A 21,735-nucleotide genomic window follows, 5' to 3' on the forward strand; every position below is an offset into this window, starting at 1 on the left:
GGATCTATTACAAGGCTGTAATATAATAAGTGTTTGGGTCCTGTACAGTATCACTAAATGATTTATCATTGTGAAAGTGTGAATGAGATCATCTGCTTTTGATGTTTCCAGGCTGACTCTGTAACAGACTACAGTCAAAACAGGAAAGAAGATGGCCACCAGATGTGATACATACTCTAAACAGTCATCCTACCAGAAAAACAGGTACTACTGAAAAAAATTATTTACCTTTTTTTAAAAGAAAATATAGGAAGAGCTCATAAAACAAAATGAATCCATTTATTCTGGCAAATGATATCTAGTACTATTTTGTACAGAAGACCAGATTTATATTAGCACATCTTAATACAACATTAAAATACAACAGAACTGTGCAATACCTAATGGTTAATGCATGTATTCCACGAGGGTTAGGTTTACAACTAAATAAAATTGAGAATTTTTTCTTTAAATTATCAAAGTGATGTTACGAGTGATGAATAGACCTGATGGACAATGGGCTACAGAGTTAACCATTCCCCTCCTAAGAAACACGAACTATCACTGTTGCTATGCTGACCATGAGAAAGACAGACGGAAAAACAAGCAAGAACATCGGCGACAGATAAGAGAGAGGGGGAAATTGCTGATTAACCGTATTGTGACTCCTTTTTGAATTATTTACTGTTTCACTGCAAGGACAATAGTTTGCTCATAAACATTCCTCAGTGGACTGAAGGAGTGGCCTTATTTGATGGACACAGTCATTCAGGAGTGATGGATAGCTGAGTGCCCGTGAGTAGGGATAAAAGACAGGTCTGGAGAGACACCCTCCAGACACGCCAGTGGACACTGATTGAGTGTTGGAACCCACAAGAAAGGTGGGGGCTTCGAAGACCGAACCAGGAGGTCGGTCATTAAGGCTATCAGTGTTAAAGCAGGGCCAGTGGGAACTTACGTGTGTGTCCACTCATGCCAGAGTGACGAGTCCACCACAGAAGAACAGTCTAGCAGAAGGACAGAGAGGTCATAACTGAATGACCACACCGTTACGACGGATTAAGAAAGCAAAGGAAGGTTTGTCTGACTGTAGCTGTTACATCTCGTTCGCTCGCTCTCTCTCTCTCCCTCCAACGATTACAATACAACTATAACTACATCAGCACTCATGAACTGAACTGAACTTTATACTTTTCTATGACAATTTATTTACCCCTAGACATCGATAGAGCTTGTTTATTATTGATTATTATTATTCCTACACTTTTAGGTTTATTACTGCTAACTGGTTTTATATGTATATTTGCATTATTGATATGGTTTTGCTTATTTTTATTAATAAACACCTTTAGTTTAGTACCACCAGACTCCAACGGATACTTCTTTCTCTGCTGGTTAGACACCCAGTTACGGGGTACGTTAGAAATTGGGGCCTCGTCTCGAGATTTGATTATCAAATTAGGGGGCCAGTGAATCGGGATAAAAGTCCCTTATCTGATCTGGTTGTGAGATTAACCAGACGGGAAGCCAGCAGAGATGGACATTGTCAAATTTTTAAAAGACCCGACTGCGGGGGCATTAGAGGTTGCCAGGAAGGCTGAATTGGTGAATGTTGCGAAACGATTAGATCTCCCAGAGGTGAAATCGTCGATGAGAAAGGTGGATATACAGAGAGAAATAGCTATGCATTATGTATCCAAGGGTGGGTTCACACCAGATGAATTGGACCTGTTCCCTGAGAGGAAACCAGCTGAGGGAGAGGTTCAATTAGAGATAGAAAAATTAAAGTTGGCTGAGAAAGAGAAACAGAGGAAGCATGAACTTCAGATGAGGCAGCTGGAAAGAGAGGAGGAAGAAAGGAAAGCTGAAAGGAGGAGAGAGGAGGAAGACAGGAAGGCTGAAAGGCAGATGGAGGAAAGGGAGAAAGGGAGGCAGCATGTGCTGGAAATAGAGAGGTTAAAGGTACAGCAGGGAAGAGACCGGGCTGCAGACCCAAATGAGGGGTTCAAGATTAGTCGGGAGATCCAGTTGGTACCTCCATTCGAGGAGATGGGTGTCAATAAGTTCTTCCTCCATTTTGAGAAAGTGGCTGTGAATCAGAACTGGCATGAGAGAAAATGGGCTGTTCTGGTACAGAGCGTACTTAGGGGGAAGGCTCAGCAAGCGTATTCGGCATTGTCCATGGATGAGTCTAAGGATTATGAGGAAGTAAAAAGGGCTGTACTGAGGAGTTACGAGTTGGTGCCAGAGGCATACCGGCAAAAGTTCCGGAATTTGAAGAAGCTTTGGAACCACACGTATTTAGAGTTTGCCCGTGAGAGAGAGATGTGTTATGAGCGTTGGTGCTCCTCAAAAGGGGTTGCTGGAGATTATGATAAACTGATGCAGTTAATGTTGATGGAGCAATTTAAAAGTTGTATCCCTGAGAGTATGAAGACGTACTTGGATGAGAAGGAGACAGTGACTCTGTCTGCGACTGCCAAATTAGCAGACGAGTACGCCCTAACCCACAAGGCAAAGTTTTCCTCAAATAAGAGTTACCAGAAAGGTAGTAGGGACGGTAGAGAAAGCCCGCCGGCTAAGGTAGAGAATAAGCCGGGAGCTAGTGGTAAAGGTAAGGAGGAGGAAAAGCAGGCTGGTAAGAAGGTTCCTAGCTTGACCTGCTGTAATTGTGGAAAAGTTGGTCATATTGCATCTAAGTGCTTTGCTCCGAAGAAAGAGACCGGGAAAGGGAAAACAGCAATCCCTACAGGTTGCATTGAGTTGGTCAGCAGATCGATGGGGAAGGCAAAGGTAGATAGAGCACAAGAGGGGCGTGAGAAGTTTATCTCAAAAGGGATGCTGTCTGTGAAGGAAGGTAAAACCCCAGTTTCAGTGGGGAACTAGAGAGATGCTGGAGACGTGTGTTCAGCAGTGAAGCTGACAAGTGTAAGTGCGGAGGACCCGCCCACAGATGCCAAGGTTTATCCCGCATGCGCAATCACTCGCAGCATGTTGAGAAAGGCGGCTGAGAAAGAAGACAGTTTAAATGAGTCCAATGTTAATTTGGCTGAGACGTTTTTACCGACCCTGTACCAAGAGGGGTTAGAGGGTGGTAAAACAGAGGATAGTGGGGTGAAAGAGAGTAAAGGAGAGGAGGTAGATCCACCCTTAGCCAAGAGAGAATTTATGGAGGCACAGAGTAAAGATGAGAAACAGATATGGCAGTTAGAAGGTCCAGGGTTGGACACAGATGATCTGTCTGGCTTGACAGAACTGTTTGAAGAAGTTGAAGAATTTAAATGTATTCCTGATGATGTGAGGGCAGCCCTAGATGAAAAGGATGCCGCTACCTTGTGAGAGTCTGCTGGGTTGGCAGATGAAATTGTTTTAACCCGCAGGGTTGAGTTTACTCCGGATGGGAGTTGCCCAGAGAGTAACTGGGAGGATCAGGGGAACTTAGAATTTGAAAAAGGGACGGGTATTAAAAGCCTAGGAGAGGCAGATGTCCCGTTTGCTTGTATTCAGGTTGTTGAAGTACCTGTGGAGTCACAGGGTACTGAACCTAGTATTGAAACTCAGGAATAGTCTGAGGAATCTGATTTAGTTGAAAAGGAATGCAGTTCTTTTGATTCAGACGGACTTGGTTCAGTGAAGAAAGGGTTAACCTTGGTACTAGTGGAAGGTGAGAATTCTCAGTTGTTTGTGTTAGAAGGTGTGTTAAAAGTTAATGATGAGATGAAAGCTGGTGATGTGAATATTATTGAAGGAAAAGGTGTTGTTCCTAAATTGAATAAAGAAAATTTAAAGTCTGAATTGGTTTTAGAAGGATTGACAAAAGGGAAGGGACTGTTAACTGAACAATGGCTTGTTGACAAGGTGCCTGTGAATAAATTAGTTTGTTTGGAAATTCAAAGATAAACAACTTAGTGATGTTGTTCAAGTATGTGATTTGAAGAGGCAGAATTTGAAATGTTGTTTTGACCAAGAGGGGTCATCTGCCACTGTTAAATTGAAAACAAATAGAATGAAAGATCCTGAAGATAAAATTACTGACTTGCTTAAAATTAATGAATTGTGTGGAAGTTCAACAAATGGGCTTAGTTTGGAAAACATTGGTGATAAGATAACTCCTGTGAAAGGAGTCTGTGATGGCTTATTCCACACTGGTGAGCAAGCTAACCACGTGAGAGTTAAGTGGAAAAGGGACAAAGGTTGACAAAATGCCACAGGATCTGGTTTTGAGGGATTTTGACAAAGCATGTGAAAGATAAAAACACCATGGAAGGTTGAATGTTAAGTTTAAAAGTAAAATAGAGATTAGTATTTGCACAAACTTTTATAATGTACCACAGTATAATCACACATGTATTGGTTCACACTTTGTAATAGACACCTAAGCTATGAGCACAACCCTTTAGTATTTTTTTGCTAACATGAAATAAAAAGTAAGCAGTTATTAAATTGGAGTCTGTTGTTACAGGAATTTGATATTAAGATACAACATATTAAAGGAAGTGACAATGTAATTGCTGATTGTTTATCTAGATGTTAATTTGAACGTGTATCTGTATTATTTTAGTAGTTAAGACAACTACTGTATTTGTTAAACTCTGTAATTCAGTCATGTGCTTTATTAGTTAATTTTCCCCCTGGTGAAAATTCCCAGAAAGATGGAGGTGTTACGAGTGATGAATAGACCTGATGGACAATGGGGTACAGAGTTAACCATTCCCCTCCTAAGAAACACGAACTATTACTGTTGCTATGCTGACCATGAGAAAGAGAGACAGAAAAACAAGCAAGAACATCGGCGACAGATAAGAGAGAGGGGGAAATTGCTGATTAACCGTATTGTGACTCCTTTTTGAATTATTTACTGTTTCACTGCAAGGACAATAGTTTGCTCATAAACATTCCTCAGTGGACTGAAGGAGTGGCCTTATTTGATGGACACAGTCATTCAGGAGTGATGGATAGCTGAGTGCCCGTGAGTAGGGATAAAAGACAGGTCTGGAGAGACACCCTCCAGACACGCCAGTGGACACTGACTGAGTGTTGGAACCCACAAGAAAGGTGGGGGCTTCGAAGACCGAACCAGGAGGTCGGTCATTAAGGCTATCAGTGTTACAGCAGGGCCGGTGGGGACTTATGTGTGTGTCCACTCAAGTGACGAGTCCACCACAGAAGAATGGTCTAGCAGAAGGACAGAGAGGTCATAACTGAATGACCACACCATTACGACGGATTAAGAAAGCAAAGGAAGGTTTGCCTGACTGTAGCTGTTACATCTCGCTCGCTCTCTCTCTCTCTCCCTCCAATGATTACAATACAACAACTATAACTACATCAGCACTCATGAACTGAACTGAACTTTATACTTTTCTATGACAATTTATTTACCCCTAGACATCGATAGAGCTTGTTTATTATTGATTATTATTATTCCTACACTTTTAGGTTTATTACTGCTAACTGGTTTTATATGTATATTTGCATTATTGATATGGTTTTGCTTATTTTTATTAATAAACACCTTTAGTATAGTACCACCAGACTCCAACGAATTCTTCTTTCTCTGCTGGTTAGACACCTAGTTACGGGATACGTAACAGTGATAATACATTTGTTTTGCATTGTACTCAAATAAATTAATTCTTAGTTTTAATGTACATCAAATAAATCAATGGAAGAAAGCACACCATTTTATGAAAGAACTTACCAATCTGAGAATTGTTTTTGTAATCTTTCCAAATAAAGCATGTAGGTATAAAATTAACTGCTTTGGAATATTTTGATTTCAAATAATTTAACATACAATTTGCTTTAAGTTGATTTTATAAATCTAGCTTAATACTTTAAATAAAATCTTTTAGAGCAAAAGAAGAAAATCATATAGAATTATATAGAGAAAAATTATATAGAGAAGTATATTGACAAAATTATAGAGAATTATATAGAGAAAATTATAGAGTCTGAACAATGTTGTTCCAGTAGAATACATGCAATTATGCTGATTTCACAATGGTAAAATTATATTTTAAAAATTTACAGTATAATTAACTGCAAGTAGTTTAAAAAAATGACAGCTATCACCTTTTGGGAAAATGTTAAAATATAACATGCTGTACCACATTGTTATTTAGTGATCTTAAATAAGTACAGTACATAATCGTTTGAGTTTTGCATTGCTAAGAACAGTTACCTGAAAAGTCTGCAGAGCCAGAGTGTAGCATCTGACAAAATCCTTGTGGTTAATTTTCGCAATCTTTCTTTGTCCAGCACAGAAATATAGGCTGCCAGACTATGTCCCAATAAGGAAATGTGACCTTGCTCACCAACATTCTGTAATCTGCTAAATAGAGATCTGTAGTTTAATAAAAGTCTCTTCCATTCAAAATATGTTAAAAAACACTCAAATAATTGATTAGTAACATCTAGACTATAAACACATTATTTTAAGTATGTCTCCAACATAAAAAGATCAAATGTAATGGTCATGGGAATGTCATAGAGGGTTTTCGAATGGACATTTTCCTTTCCTTCAATCTTCCCCCATTGAAGATGCCTTACAGGTAACATCAAGTGCTTGTAGCCCAGTGTTAAATTACTCCACTGATCAGCAATTTGTGAATTTTTATGAACATTGCACTGTTCACTAGAAATTAATCACATCTCAATTGAAGACAGATCCTCTATATACCGGTTTTGGAAATATACTTCTTATTGGACCTGTAAAGAAGTTTTCTTTGGCTCAGCAGAGCCCTCTGGATATTTTTCAGAAATTTTCTTAAGATGTTCTCAAACACTGGATAGAATTTAAGGAAATACAAACTTGACTGAAATAGTTGTTTAATTGCACTACCTCATATCTTCATTTACATTTTAATGGTGTAATATCCTGCGAGACTGTATCTTCTTTTGTGCCCTGGCTAACCCTTTCACAAATGCATTTCTAGCATTCAAGTGTGTGCAAACAACTTGAATCCAAGAACGACGTGAAATAGGAGGCCATTCAGGTTCTTAAATTGCTCTCAATGCCATAATTTATTTTCTAATCCCACATTTCTCAGTATAATAATTAAAAATCCGCCAATGTCTACTGACATCCTCAGTGTGTAGTTGCTGGTGTTACACTCTGGAATACAAGCCCTCATTTGCTTGCCTTGGTCCTGATTGGCTACCCCTTCAGTTGACCCTTTAATTCAACTGGCTTGCATTTCTTTGGCTCTTAGGAGATTGTAGATGGCATCTATTTTGAAATGTTTACGGAGTTATCAGAAGAGAACCACGCTTCAAAAAATTTTCATGCCTACTTCATTTTTGCCTGCACTAGAACCTCCATGGTGTCCCCGTTCAAGTGGTGTCACCACCATCCTAAACAATGGATTCTAATTAACTAGGACACATCAGGGCCAGTACACTTAAGCAGCTGCCCCAATTAGCCAAAGTTTCATGGAAATAGTTTAAAAAGGTATAAAAGACGCATTATCTAATCAACTGAGTAAAACAATTACATATTTAAATGAAATACTGAACAAATTAGAACACTACTAATACAGTACTATAAAGCTGTATTAGTTCCCAATATTTACCAGAGGAATTCAACCAGTGTACACTGCAGTGTTTTTCCTCATTGACTGCAAACAAAAATCAGTACAGACACCTAGTGTGGAAAATGGACTGCCTTCATACAACGCTTTCAACGACTACACCCTCCAAATCTTCATTTTCGTTCTAACATTCAAGTGACTGTCGATATCTTCAAATTCTTTGTAGTTCCTAACTTACTACATAATCCTCACAAATCACATCATACACTCATATGGAATAGAAACTGTCTCCTTAGCTCAAGGTCATAATGTCAAAGTAATACAGCACGGAAAGAGGCCTACCAACAGGTCCATTCTGACAAGAGTATCCTCGTTGCTAGTCCCAGCTGGCACATTTGGCCCTCCAAATATCTCTTAAATTTTGCAATTGTACCCATCTCAATCACTTCATCTGGCAGATCATAGTAAGTACTTACTAGCTTTTGTGTAAAGTTATCTCTCAGATCTTTTTCATTCTCTCCTTTTTTATATCTATGCTCTCTAGTTTTGAACTTCCCAACCCTGAGACACTCTGAGAACCATCCACCTTACCCATAGTCATTAATTTCATAAAATTCTGTGAGATCACCCCTCATTCTCCAACCCTTCAATATCCAGTGTAGCCAGCCTCTCGCTATAACATAGGCCCTTTAATCATGGAAGCATCCTTGCAAATTGTTTCTGCACCTTCTCCAGTTTCACACTGTCTTTTCTAAAACAGGGTGAGCAAAGCTGTCCAAGGGAGGTTTCACCAACAACTTGTATGGTTACAACATAATGCCCATACTCCTAAAAGCAATGACTTGAATGAAGGCCAGCATGCCACATACCCAAATCACTTACTGGTGTACTTCCATGGCCACTTTCAGCAAATTGTGCAATTGTATTCCTTGGTTCCTCTGTTCCACAGCATTCAGCAGTGCCCTTCCATTCACTGTATAGGTCCTACACTAGTGTTACTGTTCAAAATGCATTAACTTACATTTACCTAAAATTAAAATCCATTTATAGAAACATAGAAAACCTACAGCACAATACTGGCCCTTCAGCCCACAAAGTTGTGCCGAACATGTCCCTACTTCAGAAAATACTAGGGTTAACAATAGCCCTCTATTTTTCTAAGTTCCATGTACCTATCCAAAAGTCTCTTAAAAGACCCTATCATATCCGCCTCCAACACCATTACCGGCAGCCCATTCCACGCACTCACCACTCTCTGCATAAAAAACTTACCCCTGACATCTCCTCTGTACCTACTCCCAAGCATCTTAAACCTGTGCCCTCTTGTGGTAGCCATTTCAGCCCTGGGAAAAAGCCTCTGACTATTCACATGATCAATGCCTCTTATCATCTTATACACCTCTATCAGGTCACCTCTCATCCTCTGTCGCTCCAAAGAGAAAAGGCTGAGTTCACTCAACCTGTTTTCATAAGGCATGCTCCCCAATCCAGGCAACATCGTTGTAAATCTCCTCTGCACCCTGTCTATGGTTTCCACATCCTTCCTGTAGTGAGGTGACCAGAACTGAGCACAGTACTCCAAGTGAGGATCTGACCAGGGTCCTACATAGCTGCAACATTACCTCTGGGCTCTTAAATTCAGTTCCACGATTGATGAAGGCCAATACACTGCATGCCTTCTTAACCACAGAGCCAACCAGCGCAACTGCTTTGAACGTCCTATGGACTCGGACCCCAAGATCCCTCTGATCCTCCACACTGCCAAGAGTCTTACCATTATTATATTCTGCCATCATATTTGACCCACCAAAATAAACCACTTCACACTTATCTGGGTTGAACTCCATCTGCCACTTCTCAGCCCAGTTTTGCATCCAATCATATCCCGCTGTAACCTCTGACAGCCCTCCACACTATCCACAACACCCCCAACCTTTGTGTCATCAGTAAATTTACTAACCCATCCCTCCACTTTCTCATCCAGGTCATTTATAAAACTCATGAAAAGTAAGGGTCCCAGAACGGATCCCTGAGGTACACCACTGGTCACTGACCTCCATGCAGAATATGACACGTCTACAACCACTCTTTGCCTTCTGTGGGCAAGCCATTTCTGGATCCACAAAGCAATATCCCCTTGGATCCCATACCTCCTTACTTTCTCAATAAGCCTTGCATGGGGTACCCTATCGAATGCCTTGCTGAAATCCATATACACTACATCTACTGCTCTTCCTTCATCAATGTGTTTAGTCACATCCTCAAAAAATTCAATCAGGCTCATAAGGCACAACCTGCCCTTGACAAAGCCATGCTGACTATTCCTAATCATATTATACCTCTCCAAATGTTCATAAATCCTGCCTCTTAGGATCTTCTTCATCAACTTACCAACCATTGAAGTAAGACTCACTGGTCTGTAATTTCCTGGGCTATCTCTACTCCCTTTCTTGAATAAGGGTACAACATCTGCAACCCTCCAGTCCCCATTGATGATGCAAAGATCATCACCAGAGGCTTAGCGATCTCCTCCCTTGCCTCCCACAGTAGCCTGGAGTACATCTCATCCAGTCCCGTCGACTTATCCAACTTGATGATTTCCAAAAGCTCCAGCACATCCTCTTTTTTAATATCTACATCCACTGTCACACTTGATAGGTCCTATTCTTTCACGTCTTATCCTCCTGCTCTTCACATACTTGTAGAATGCCTTGGGGTTTATTTAATCCTGCCCACCAAGGCCTTCTCATGGCCCCTTCTGGCTCTCCTAATTTCCTTCTTAAGCTCCTTCCTGTTAGCCTTATAACCTTCTAGATTTCTAACATTACCTAGCTCTCTGAACCTTTCGTAAGCTTTTTTTTCCTTCTTGACTGAATTTATTACAGACTTTGTACACCACAGTTCCTGTACCCTACCATCATTTCCACCTCATTGGAACGCACCTATGCAGAACTCCACACAAGTATCCCCTGAACATTTGCCACATTTCTTCCGTACCTTTCCCTGAAAACATCTGTTTCCAATTTAAGCTTCCAAGTTCCTGCCTGATAGCCTCATAAATCCCCTTAGTCCAATTAAACGCTTTTCTAACTTGTCTGTTCCTATCGCTCTCCAATGCTATTGTAAAGGAAATAGAATTATGAGCACCATCTCCAAAATGCTCTCCCACTGGGAGATCTGACACCTGACCAGGTTCATTTCCCAATATCAATTCAAGTACAGTCTCTCCTCTTGTAGGCTTATCTATATATTGCATCAAGAAACCTTCCTGAATACACCAAACTCCACCCCATCTAAACCCCTTGCTCTAGGGAGATGCCAATTGATATTTGGGAAATTAAAATCTCCCACCACAGCAACTCTGTTATTATTACACCTTTCCAGGATCTGTTTCTCGATCTGTTCCTCAATATCCCTGTTACTATTAGGCGGCCTATAAAAGACACCCAGTAGAGTCATTGACCCCTTCTTGATCCTAACCTCCACCCACAAAGACTCCATAGACAATCCCTCCATGACGTCCACCTTTTCTGCAGCTGTAACACTATCTCGAAACAACAGTGCATCGCCCCCCACCTCTTTTGCCTCCCTCCCTATCCTTTCTGAAACAGCTAAAACTAGGCACTTGAAGTAGCTATTCCTGACCCTGAGCCATCCAAGTCTCTGTAATGGCCACCACATCATCGCTCCAAGTACTGAACCACGCTCTAAGCTCATCCACTTTGTTCACAATGCTCCTAGCATTAAAATAGACACATCTCAAACTGCTGGTCTGAGCATGTCCTTTCTCTATCACCTGCCTATCCTCCCTCACACACTGTCTCCAAGCTTTCTCCATTTGTGAGCCAACCTCCTCTTCCCCAGTCTCTTCAGTTCCGTTTCCACCCCCCAACAATTCTAGTTTAAACTCTCCCCAGTAGCCTTAGCAAACCTTCCCACCAGGATATTGGTCCCCCTGGGATTCAAATGCAACCTGTCCATTTTGTACAGGTCACACCTGCCCCAAAAGAAGTCCCAATGATCCAGAAATCTGAATCCCTGCCCCTGCTCCAATCCCTCAGCCACGTATTTATCCTCCACCTCATTCTACTTCTATACCCACTATCACATGGCACAGACAGTAACCCCGAGATTACTACCTTTGCTGCCCTGCTTCTCAACTTCCTAACCCCCTGTAGTCTGTTTTCAGGACCTCTTCCCTTTTCCTACCCATGTCATTGGTACCAATATGTACCCTCCCACTGCAGGATACTGTGGACGTGATCTGAAACATCCCGGATCCTGGCACCTGGGAGGCAAACTACCATCCGAGTTTCTTTCCTGCATCCACAGAATCGTCTGTCTGACCCCCTAACTATAGAATCCCCCATCACTGCTGCCTTTCTCTTCCTTTCCCTACCCTTCTGAGCCACAGGTCCGGTCTCTGTGACAGAGGCACGGCCACTGTTGCTCCCCCCGGGTAGGCTGTCTTCTCCCCCCACCCAAAACAGTACTCAAACAGGAGTACTTATTGTTCAGGGGACAGCCAAAGGGGTACTCTCTAGCACCTGCTTCTTGCTCTTCCCTCTACAGACTGTTACCCACTTGTCTGTCTCCTGTGGCCCCAGTGCGACCACCTGCCTATAACTCCTCTCTATCATCTCCTTGCTCTCCCTGGCCAGACAAAGGTCAGTGAGCTGCAACTCCAGTTCCCTAACGCAGTCCCTTAAGAGCTGCAGCTCGACACACCGGGTGCAGATATGGCCATCCGGGAGGCTGGAAGACTCCAGGGCTTCCTACATCTGGCACCGGGCACAGAACACCAGCCTCATACACATACTTCCTTTCTGCAATTAACACAGGTAAACCTACCTTGCAAACACGAAGAAATTCGCAGATGCTGGAAATTCAAGCAACACACACAAAATGCTGGTGGAATGTTTCTTCCTATAGATGCTGCCTGGCCTGCTGCATTCCACCAGCATTTTGTGTTTGTAAACCTACCTTGCCCTGTTACCGCCTAAGCCCATTTGAGCCAAAGCCCTATCACTCAGCTGCCCACTGGATATGGCGGCCTTCTCTTTAAACTTTTCCTGCTCTACTGGCTGACATCACGTGCCTGCGCAGTCTTGCCTCTCTTTACCCTGAGTAGTAAATTGCCTTCACTCCAGAAATCCTTAGCCGTTCCACTTGTAGCCTTCTTGCTTCAAATCCTTTTGCAATCCTTCAGCATATTTCTCTAACTGATCAATAGCTCTTTGAAATTCATTGTCCCCCTAACTTAGTATCCTTAGCAAACTTTCTAGTCATGCTATGTGCAGTCAAATCCAAACCTTTTAAAGAAATAATGAATAACATAAGGCCCAACACCCACCCTTTGGGTATCCCACTAGTTACAGGCCTTCAGTCAAAAAATCAACCTTCAACCATCACCCTCTGCTTTCTATCATCAACCAAATTCTGAATCCCCCTCACTAGCTCCCCCTGAATACCATATGATAATCTTCCAAGTCAGCCTGCCATGCAGGACCTCCTCAAAGGCCTTACTAAAGTCCATGAAAACAACATTCATTTCCTTAGTTGCCTCTTTAAAGAACTCAGAAAGATTAGCCAGACATAACCTCCTACCATCTTGAGATTCTTTTTTACAGATATTGCATTTACAAGAAAAAAAGAAATACTACACAATTTTATGAAAAACTTTACACAGACAAAGACTGAGAAACATCAATGTGAAAAATCATGCTATTTCCAATCAGGTCTTTACTGATCTTGTCCTACAGAATTTCTCTCCAGTAACTTCCCTCAAAATGAATTTAGCCTTACAGGCCTCTAGTTCCCTGGCTGGTCGTTGCTACTCTTATTAAACAATGGAACAAGATTAGCCACCCTCTAAATCTTCAGGAACATTGCCAGTGGTTAACAACAAAGGAAACAACAAGGGCCTCCACTAATTCTTCCCTAGCCTCTCATTAGGACAAACATCAAGCATCCATTATAATAATTCTGATATTAACCTCATTTTATTCTTCCCATACACTAGGAGCAACTTACAGTGGTGAATTTACAACTTCCATGTCTGTGGGATATAGGAGGAAATTGGAGCCTGCCCCCCCCACCCCTGAAGCAACCAATATGGGTCACAAGAGGAATATGCAAACTCCACATGGGCAGCACTGGAAATCAAGTTTGAACCCAGACGACTGGACCTGTGAGACAGGAGCTCCACTACACTGCCACAAGTTGGGGTAAATGACGTGTTGCCATGCTGTATGATTCTATGATCAACTAAAATTTAAGTTGCTACCTATTGAGCTGGTAGTTATTCCCATAAACTAGGGGCCTAGATAAACTGGTCAAATAAAATCACAACATTCAATCATCCCAATTTATTTTCTTCAAAAGATATTTAACTCAGAAAAGGCACTTCATGTCAAACACAGATGAAGCTCCAATTTCTTTAGATCTACTCTCTGCGACACTATGTAGGTGACTAAATAAGCTCTGGGATTTCTACAGATGCCTGCCTATACAGTTGGCCCTCCATATCTGCGAGTTCCGCATGTGCGAATTCAACCAACCACGAATCGAGAAAACCCAGAAGTGCTCTTCCAGCACTTGTTCGATCCTTCGATGGAACGAAGCCTCCGTGTCACCCAAGGGATAACAATATGCCTACAACCACTGCAAGGTTTGTTTGATGATGCAAAGAAAGAGGAGACAGCTTCCTATAACAATGTTTCTTACTAAAGCATCTGCAATTCTGAAGTCTCGATGTTCAATGCTTGTAGATCCTCAGCCCTCAATCTCCACAGTTCCTGACTTTAGTATTATTGAGCCTCCTCAAAGCGTCCTTATTCCCTAAACAAGACAGTGTAATAACTACTGTACAGGTATTACAAGTTTGTGTTATGAGTGAGAGGAACATGTACAGTTTTTTTGTCAATATTCCCTAACAAGACAGTGTAACAACTATTTACATAGCATTCTCATTGTATTAGGTGTTATTTCTGTAATCTAGAGATGATTAAAAGTTTAACTTGTTGTTTGATCATTGTTTGCCTCGTGTCTCGTTCATTCGCTGCTTCTGTTGTGAGCGAAAGGAACATGCACACTTTTTTCTTGTCAATATTCCCTAAACATTACAGTATAACAACTATTTACATAGTATTTACATTGTATTAGGTATTATCAGTAATCTAGAGATGATTTGACATGCACGGGAGGACGTGCATAGGTTATATGCAAATACTACACTATTTTATACAAGGGACTTGAGCATCCGTGTTTTTTGGTATCTGCGGGGGGTCCCGGAACCAATCCCTCGCGGATAAGGAAAAAGTTGATATCTTTTGCTGAAAATGATTGTTTCATACACTCTGCCACTGAATAGTAATAGTTACAAATAACGTGCTGAACGAATCAAACTTCTCTCCATTTCCAAGCAGAAAACAATATCAAGTTTTATCTGCACAATTCAGACACATTAAAACATTGGTTTACTTTGCCCCTTGGAGACTATAATAGCTTACCGAATTGACTGTGATTCCTCCTCATCCTCTCCATGCATAAGGTTCTGTACTAGTTGAAGAATAGTTGCCATGTCCTGTCCACTGTGAATAAAAAGTGTTTAAAATAAAACACATATTATTTAATTATAATCAATTTGTCCATTGAAATGGGAAGGCAGACTATTTGTTTTCTCATTGGAAATGCCATTTTTGGAGGATATGTTTTATTCTATGCAGTATTTAAAATTTTGTTTCCAATTTGCCATCATCTAAAATGTTACATTTTAAAACGTAGTTCACCTTTAAAAGTTAAAGAAAAGTGTTCCTCCCTGGGTAACAAATCTTCAACTAATGGACACCCTGTACATAGGAATACATTTGGGAGACAAGTGAGATTGATTTGCAGGATGCTGCGGAGCTACAGGCATCTTCTGCCAGATGGAAACAGGCACTTACACATGCTTTCTTTCTCCACTTCCAACCTCATTCCCACTCCCTCCCAAACTACAACAGAGCTGGGAGTACCAAGCAAACCCACTTGCTCAATCAGTAAGACCAGATGGCAACTATTCTTCCTGTGCCTGCTCACTGTCCCATCACATGTGTTTCTGTGATCATCTCCCACACACAAGTCATTGCTCATTTCTGACTTACGAACAGTTTGGATTATGAACAGTTCTCAGGAACAGAGCTCTGATGTAATCTGACGACTGCTTGTATTGTATCTACACATTTTGCAGTGGCACTTTTTAGTGAATCCATGGAAACGCATTCACCGTGTTATTTTTAAAAAACTAACAGATTTTTTCAAAATTAATGAGAATGGGTTTCCACTGTAAATTCTAGTATTAGTTTAACAAAACAAAAATTCTCAGCAAACTAGCTCACTATCAAATTCCCTGCATTAATACTACTAGCTTTAAAGTATTTCCATAAAAGAAATTTTCATAGTGAAATACATTTACTGTATCTCTGGGTATTAATCTAGCAGTGCAGAGACTGAAAGATTATTGGAGAACTGAGACTTAAACGTTGGTTGCTTAATATACGGATCATTTAAAAAATTAATTATTTCAACATCCTAACTTAGAAGTCCATATACATTTAGTGCCCACTTTATTTGTTTCAGGAGTGGAACCCTGTGTGGTCTTCTGTTGCTGTGTCCCATCAACATCATGTCAAGATTCAACGTTTGTGCATTCACAGATGCACATCTGCACACCACTGTTGTAATGTGTGGTTACTTGTGTCACTGTTACCACACTGGGTTATTTGAGTTACTGTTGCCATCCTGTCAGCTTGAACCAGCCTGGTCATTCTCCTCTGACCTCTCTCATTAACAAGGCATTTTCACCCACAGAACTGCTGCTCACTGAATTTTTTTGGGGGGGTTTTCTGAAAACTCTAGAGACTTGTGCATAAAAATTACAGGAGATCAACAGCTTGAGATCAATAGTTGGTCACCCACCAACTATCATTCCACAAAGTCACTTTGATCACATTTCTTCCCCATTCTGATGTTTGCTCTGAACAACTGAACCTCTTGACTGAGTCTGCATGCTTTTCCGCATTGAGTTGGTGCTACAAAAGTTGATTGGATATTTTTATTAACAAGCAGTTATAATAGTGTAACTAATAAATTGGCCACTGAGTGTATTTGCCATGTGAAAACTTTTTTAATTTTCAAGTTCAGTGATTAAAACCAATTGAAAAATAATATTCCTGTAAATGTTTGCTCAAGTGACATAATTCAAGCAAATCATATTTCGTAAGTAAAATTCAAATGCTTAAAATGTAAGTCCCATAAAATTCATCTGGCAGTTTAATCTGAGAAACATACTGTGGAGAAATACACTAAGACCTTGTTATTGGTTGATATGCTATTGTAAGATTTGCATGCTTGCAATTTATGCTGTGTATTACAGGAAGTGTTGGTCAATATGGCATGTTCCTCCAGAGTCCACTCACTCCTGTGGGTCTGGTGATCCTTGTTTGTCATGAGTTGGATTACATTTTATATCTTATAATGGCAAATGTTAGTTTGTGTGTGACTGGAGCTGGTGTTGACAAAATTTGGACTCGGGAATACGTTCAAGATTCAAAATTGTTTAATGTCATTTCCAGGATATGTGTAATGGAGAACAAAATAATTGTTACTCCAGATCCAATGCAGCACAAAACAAAAACAAGATTAAGAACACAATAATAAAAAGACAGTAAATTCATAAGCTAGTTTAAATACATTGATTGTATTTCCATACAGTGATGCTAGGCACAGGAGTGTACGTACATAAGATGACTGACAGGAAATAATAAAGAGTGGAGGTTGCGGGCATGAAGGGGTGGGTTAGTGGGTGGAGGTGTTGATCAGCCTTACTGCTTGGGGAAAGTAACGGTTTTTGAGTCTGGTGTTCCTAGTGTGAATTTCACATAGCCTCCTTACTGATGGTGTGGGGGAAACATTCCATGAGCAGGATGGGTGGGATCCTTCATGATGTTACTAGCCCTTTTCTGACACCTTTCTGTATACATGCCCTTGATGGTGGGTAGGCTAGTGCCAGTGATGCATTCTAGTTTACAGTCAAAGCTTATTTACGAGCTATCACATACAAGGAGGGGTTGATAAGTTCAAGTTATGTTCAGTCATTCAACGGCACATGTGTATAGCACCAAACAAAACACTCCTCTGAACTAGGGTGTTCAACACAGTACATGTAACTCAAACAGAACACAAAGTAATATTATCACAATTAATAAATAAGGTGCATTTAAAACACAAGTTAAAAATTAAAAATATGCCTCATGTGAGTAGAGATCTGGGTGGTGGCAGAGAGTTCAGTTACCTTACGGACTAGGAGAAGATGCAGTTCTTGTCCTGATGCTGCAGTTCCCCCCACCCCTTGATTATGGGGAGTCAAAGAGATTGCTGAATAGATGGAAGGGACAGCTGAAGAAGTTTGGTATGGGCCTCCAAATCCCAAGGATTTTCTGCAGGGGCACAACTGAGAGCATCCTGACTGGCTGCATCACTGCCTGGTATGGGAACTCAATTGCAGGACTCTGCAGAATGTGGTGTGGACAGCTCAGCGCATCTATAGATGTGAACTACCTACTATTCAGGACATTTACAAAGACAGGTATGTAAAATCATTGGAGACCCGAGTCACCCCAACCACAAACTGTTCCAGCTGTTACCATCCAGGAAACGGTAGCACAGCATAAAAGCCAGGACCAATAGGCTCTGTGCAGCTTCTTCTACCAGGCCATCAGAATGATTAATTCATGCTCACACAACTGTATTTCTATGTCATATTGACTGTCCTGTTGTAACATACTATTTATTATAAATTACTTCAAATTGCACATTTAGATGGAGATGTAAAGATTTTTACTCCTCATGTATATGAAGGATGTAAGTAATAAAGTCGGTTCAATTCAAATCAATGCAAGGGCCCTGGGTACATGGCACTCCTGATAAGTAACTCTAATAGCCAGAAGATGGGAACCCAATGATTCTCTCAGTAGTCCTCACAATCCTTTATAGGGACTTGAGGTCTGATACCTTGCAATTCCTGTACTAGACAGTGACGCGATGTAGCTGGTCAGGACACTCTCAATGGTGCTCCAGTAAAAATTGGTTAGAATGTTTGGGGGGGTGGAGGAGGGCTCACTCACCTCAATCTCCTCAGGAAGTGGAGATGCTACTGTGGTTTCTTGATCTAAAAGTTGGTATTGAGGGACCAGGTGAGATTGTTATTTCAGTCTTAATGTCAATGCTAGTAAGTATACTGGTATCCACATTATTTTTTGATGTTATAGACTAGAGTCAGAGTCATACCATCAGGCAGCATGGAAATAGGTCCTCAGCCCACTGAGTCCATGCCTACTATTAAACTTAGCCCAATGAAGGGTCTCAGCCTGAAATGTTGATTACTTACTCGTTTCCATAGATGCTAGTCTGGCACGCTGAGTTCCTCCAACATTTTTTGTGCGTTGATTAAACTTAGCCTGGCTGATCAAATTAGATCTGGTGATGAAGACTCAAAGAACTACTAAGGACTTGTAAACAGTAGATGTCTATATTCCACTCATCTGCCAGTCACGTGTTAAGTGAAACATGAAACTGGGGTTCCTGGACAGACGGCATATGCTCAGGAGCAAACTGTTTAACTTTCACTGATTACTCTACAATGCCTAATGTAAACAATTACTTCACAGCAACTCCCTGCAGTTTTATCTCAATTGTACGATCTTGTACTGATAACTAAACATGGCAGTGCTTCGTCCACAATGATTGTTTATCACTGACAGATGGTTCAAAGGGCAAGTAATAACATCAATACCAAAATTATCCACATGTGTGATTGATATATAAGTAATTCTTGCCCATGTTTCAATTTGCTTTTCATTTCCCTTGTTACAGGTAATATGTAACCAATTCTAGATGCACTATAGCCATTCCACTTCTAATCTTTTGCCAATACCCTTGGTGATCATGGTTCCATCTAACTGACTAGCTGAAAACAAGTCTTGGAACAAATGAGAATTTTCTTCAACAGGAGTGGTTGACTGTGTTGTGAGATTCTGTCCTCTGGAAGTCTTCAGTCACACCAAGTGGAGATGCAATTGTGAATAATTCAACTATCACACAGTTTTCCACATCAACCTCACTTCAGAATTGGATCTGAATGCTATACTTACCAACAGCACTTTATTCCACAGATTCTTGTACACATACAAGCCTACTTCTCTATCAGCCCTATGGCTGCCAATTTCATTGAGCCTAACACTATCTGCAAATCAACTGCAAAATTCTAGTCTTATCGACAAATGTTTGCTACCCTCACAACAGCCTTCTAATCTTGTCTTTCTTCTAATTCTAGCCTTTTAATTTACTTCAGCCATTTACTTCCCCCACAGTGTAGTTCTGTCAAATCTACACTGACTGTGATCTTTCCTTTTATAAGATCTCCTCAGACTTAAATCTTTTACCAACACTAACCCTCCTTTTATTTCTATCTCATTATTCTTATTCCCTACATGCATTGGGATGCTTTACTAAGTAGTATGAATTAAATTGCCAATCAGGTGTCGTAAAATATAAATAGCTCTGTAAATTTTAACGCAAGGAATTCAATAAATGTGGTATAAACCAAATTGCTTTTTGGGAAAATTGTAACATCTAAACTACAACAAAATCTTTTAAAAGAACTTTTAATCAAGTCATGTTTCCATGAACAGTGCTAATGTACGAAAACCTCAATGTGAAATAGCAAAAGAAAATAATTTAAGCCATTTACAAATAATATTACTCACCTTCCCTGCAAAGGACCAGGAATATCTTTTCTAGAAAATCGTTTTTTCTCTCTTTCTTCATCCACCTCCTCCCTAATGTGATCAGTAAAGATGAAGAGGATCTTAATTTGAAAATCTTGCAGACATGCAATGGCTCCCTTATTTTTTTGGTGTAATATTAAATTGAACATTCCCACAAATAAATAGGTAATTTACTAAAACACAAGTTAATAGCCAACTAAATAAATTCAAATGAACTAGCATGTCAATCTTACTTTATATATTCTAGTAATTTTTGAAGAAATAGCCCTTATAAAATGTATAACAATGAATCCAAAATATTTTTCGCAGTCCTGATTGAACCATTTATCAAAGAAATAAATTTGATGCTTCCATTTTTCCCCATGGCTATTTAATCCAGTAGTACAATTGCCTCAGTGCTGAATATAATGGTTTAAACAATAAACTATTGGGAGAATAAACATTGATAAAATGAAATGGAGTTTAGACAAAATTTTCGACATTATTGAGGTAATTTGTCCAAATGTGGTAAGTGGGGCAAATAAATACAGGACGAGTACTGAATATTGAAGAGATAATCAAGTTTATCAGAAGAAAAATTATATTTTACAAGTAACTAACGGGGGCTCTGAATAGAACTACAAATGTTTACCTGTTTAAATGTCTTAAAATCAAAGTTACTTATGTGTACATAGTTGGATGTCAAGGTGTTCTACTGCTGGATTCCCCATGACCTCAATCATTTGGATTTGCCACATATTTGACCTTTCACAGGATCTGCAACACCATTAATTTCAATGGAGACTGAGGAACCACAAGAAAAAGGAAATAGCAAGCTCCTTTTGCCAAAATGTAAATCATTGTGGCTTTGTTTACTTATTGGTAAAATATCTGAACACAATTAGCTATTTTATTAAAGTGGTAGTTTATATTTTAGTTATTTTATTTTCAATTGATTTATTTTTAATGTTAGGGGCACAATCATCAGAAATATATTTAGGGAATTACAATGCATTATTGGATATCTCATTACCTTTCATGCTGTAGCAGGTTTATTAATTTCATTTTGGGATCAGGATGCCACTGGCAAGATCAGCACTCATTGTCCTAATTATTCTTGAAGTTCTGGTAGTGAGCTGCCAGTTTGAATAGCTACAATCTTCCAGATGAAGGTACTCCCACAATGTTATTTGGTTAGCATATTTTAGATTTCTGTGTGCATACATCTACTGATGCTTCTGGACATATCATCAGTGATGTTCCTGGAATCATCAGGTGTTTCGGGTCTTTCAACATCATACACCCTTCTCCGGGTGACCCAGCCGGGGCTGATCAGACCCCAGCTTGTGTCCAGATGGCTAGCTACACATGACTCCATGGCTCCCCTCTCTTGAGCCACAGCCACCTTGAGGCCCTCT

At 40.3% G+C, this 21,735-nt stretch overlaps 1 protein-coding gene across 6 annotated transcripts in view; it reads right to left on the minus strand.

Annotated features, from left to right (window-relative positions):
- pdxdc1 (pyridoxal-dependent decarboxylase domain containing 1) overlaps window positions 1-21,735 on the minus strand; it is a 90,626-nt gene that overhangs the window by 34,389 nt on the left and 34,502 nt on the right. For 3 of the 6 annotated variants that reach the window (XM_073060505.1, XM_073060502.1, XM_073060500.1), the window contains exons 3-5: window positions 20,318-20,389; window positions 15,023-15,103; window positions 6,164-6,313 (exon numbers count right to left, since the gene is read on the minus strand). In XM_073060505.1, the coding sequence (XP_072916606.1) occupies window positions 6,164-6,313; window positions 15,023-15,103; window positions 20,318-20,389 (303 nt within the window). The remainder of the gene's footprint in view (window positions 1-6,163; window positions 6,314-15,022; window positions 15,104-20,317; window positions 20,390-21,735) is intronic. The other 3 variants (XM_073060501.1, XM_073060504.1, XM_073060503.1) reach the window with 3 other exon arrangements.

The sequence above is a fragment of the Hemitrygon akajei genome, chromosome 11 (genome assembly GCF_048418815.1).
Source record: "Hemitrygon akajei chromosome 11, sHemAka1.3, whole genome shotgun sequence".
Classification (NCBI taxonomy): Eukaryota; Metazoa; Chordata; class Chondrichthyes; order Myliobatiformes; family Dasyatidae; genus Hemitrygon; species Hemitrygon akajei.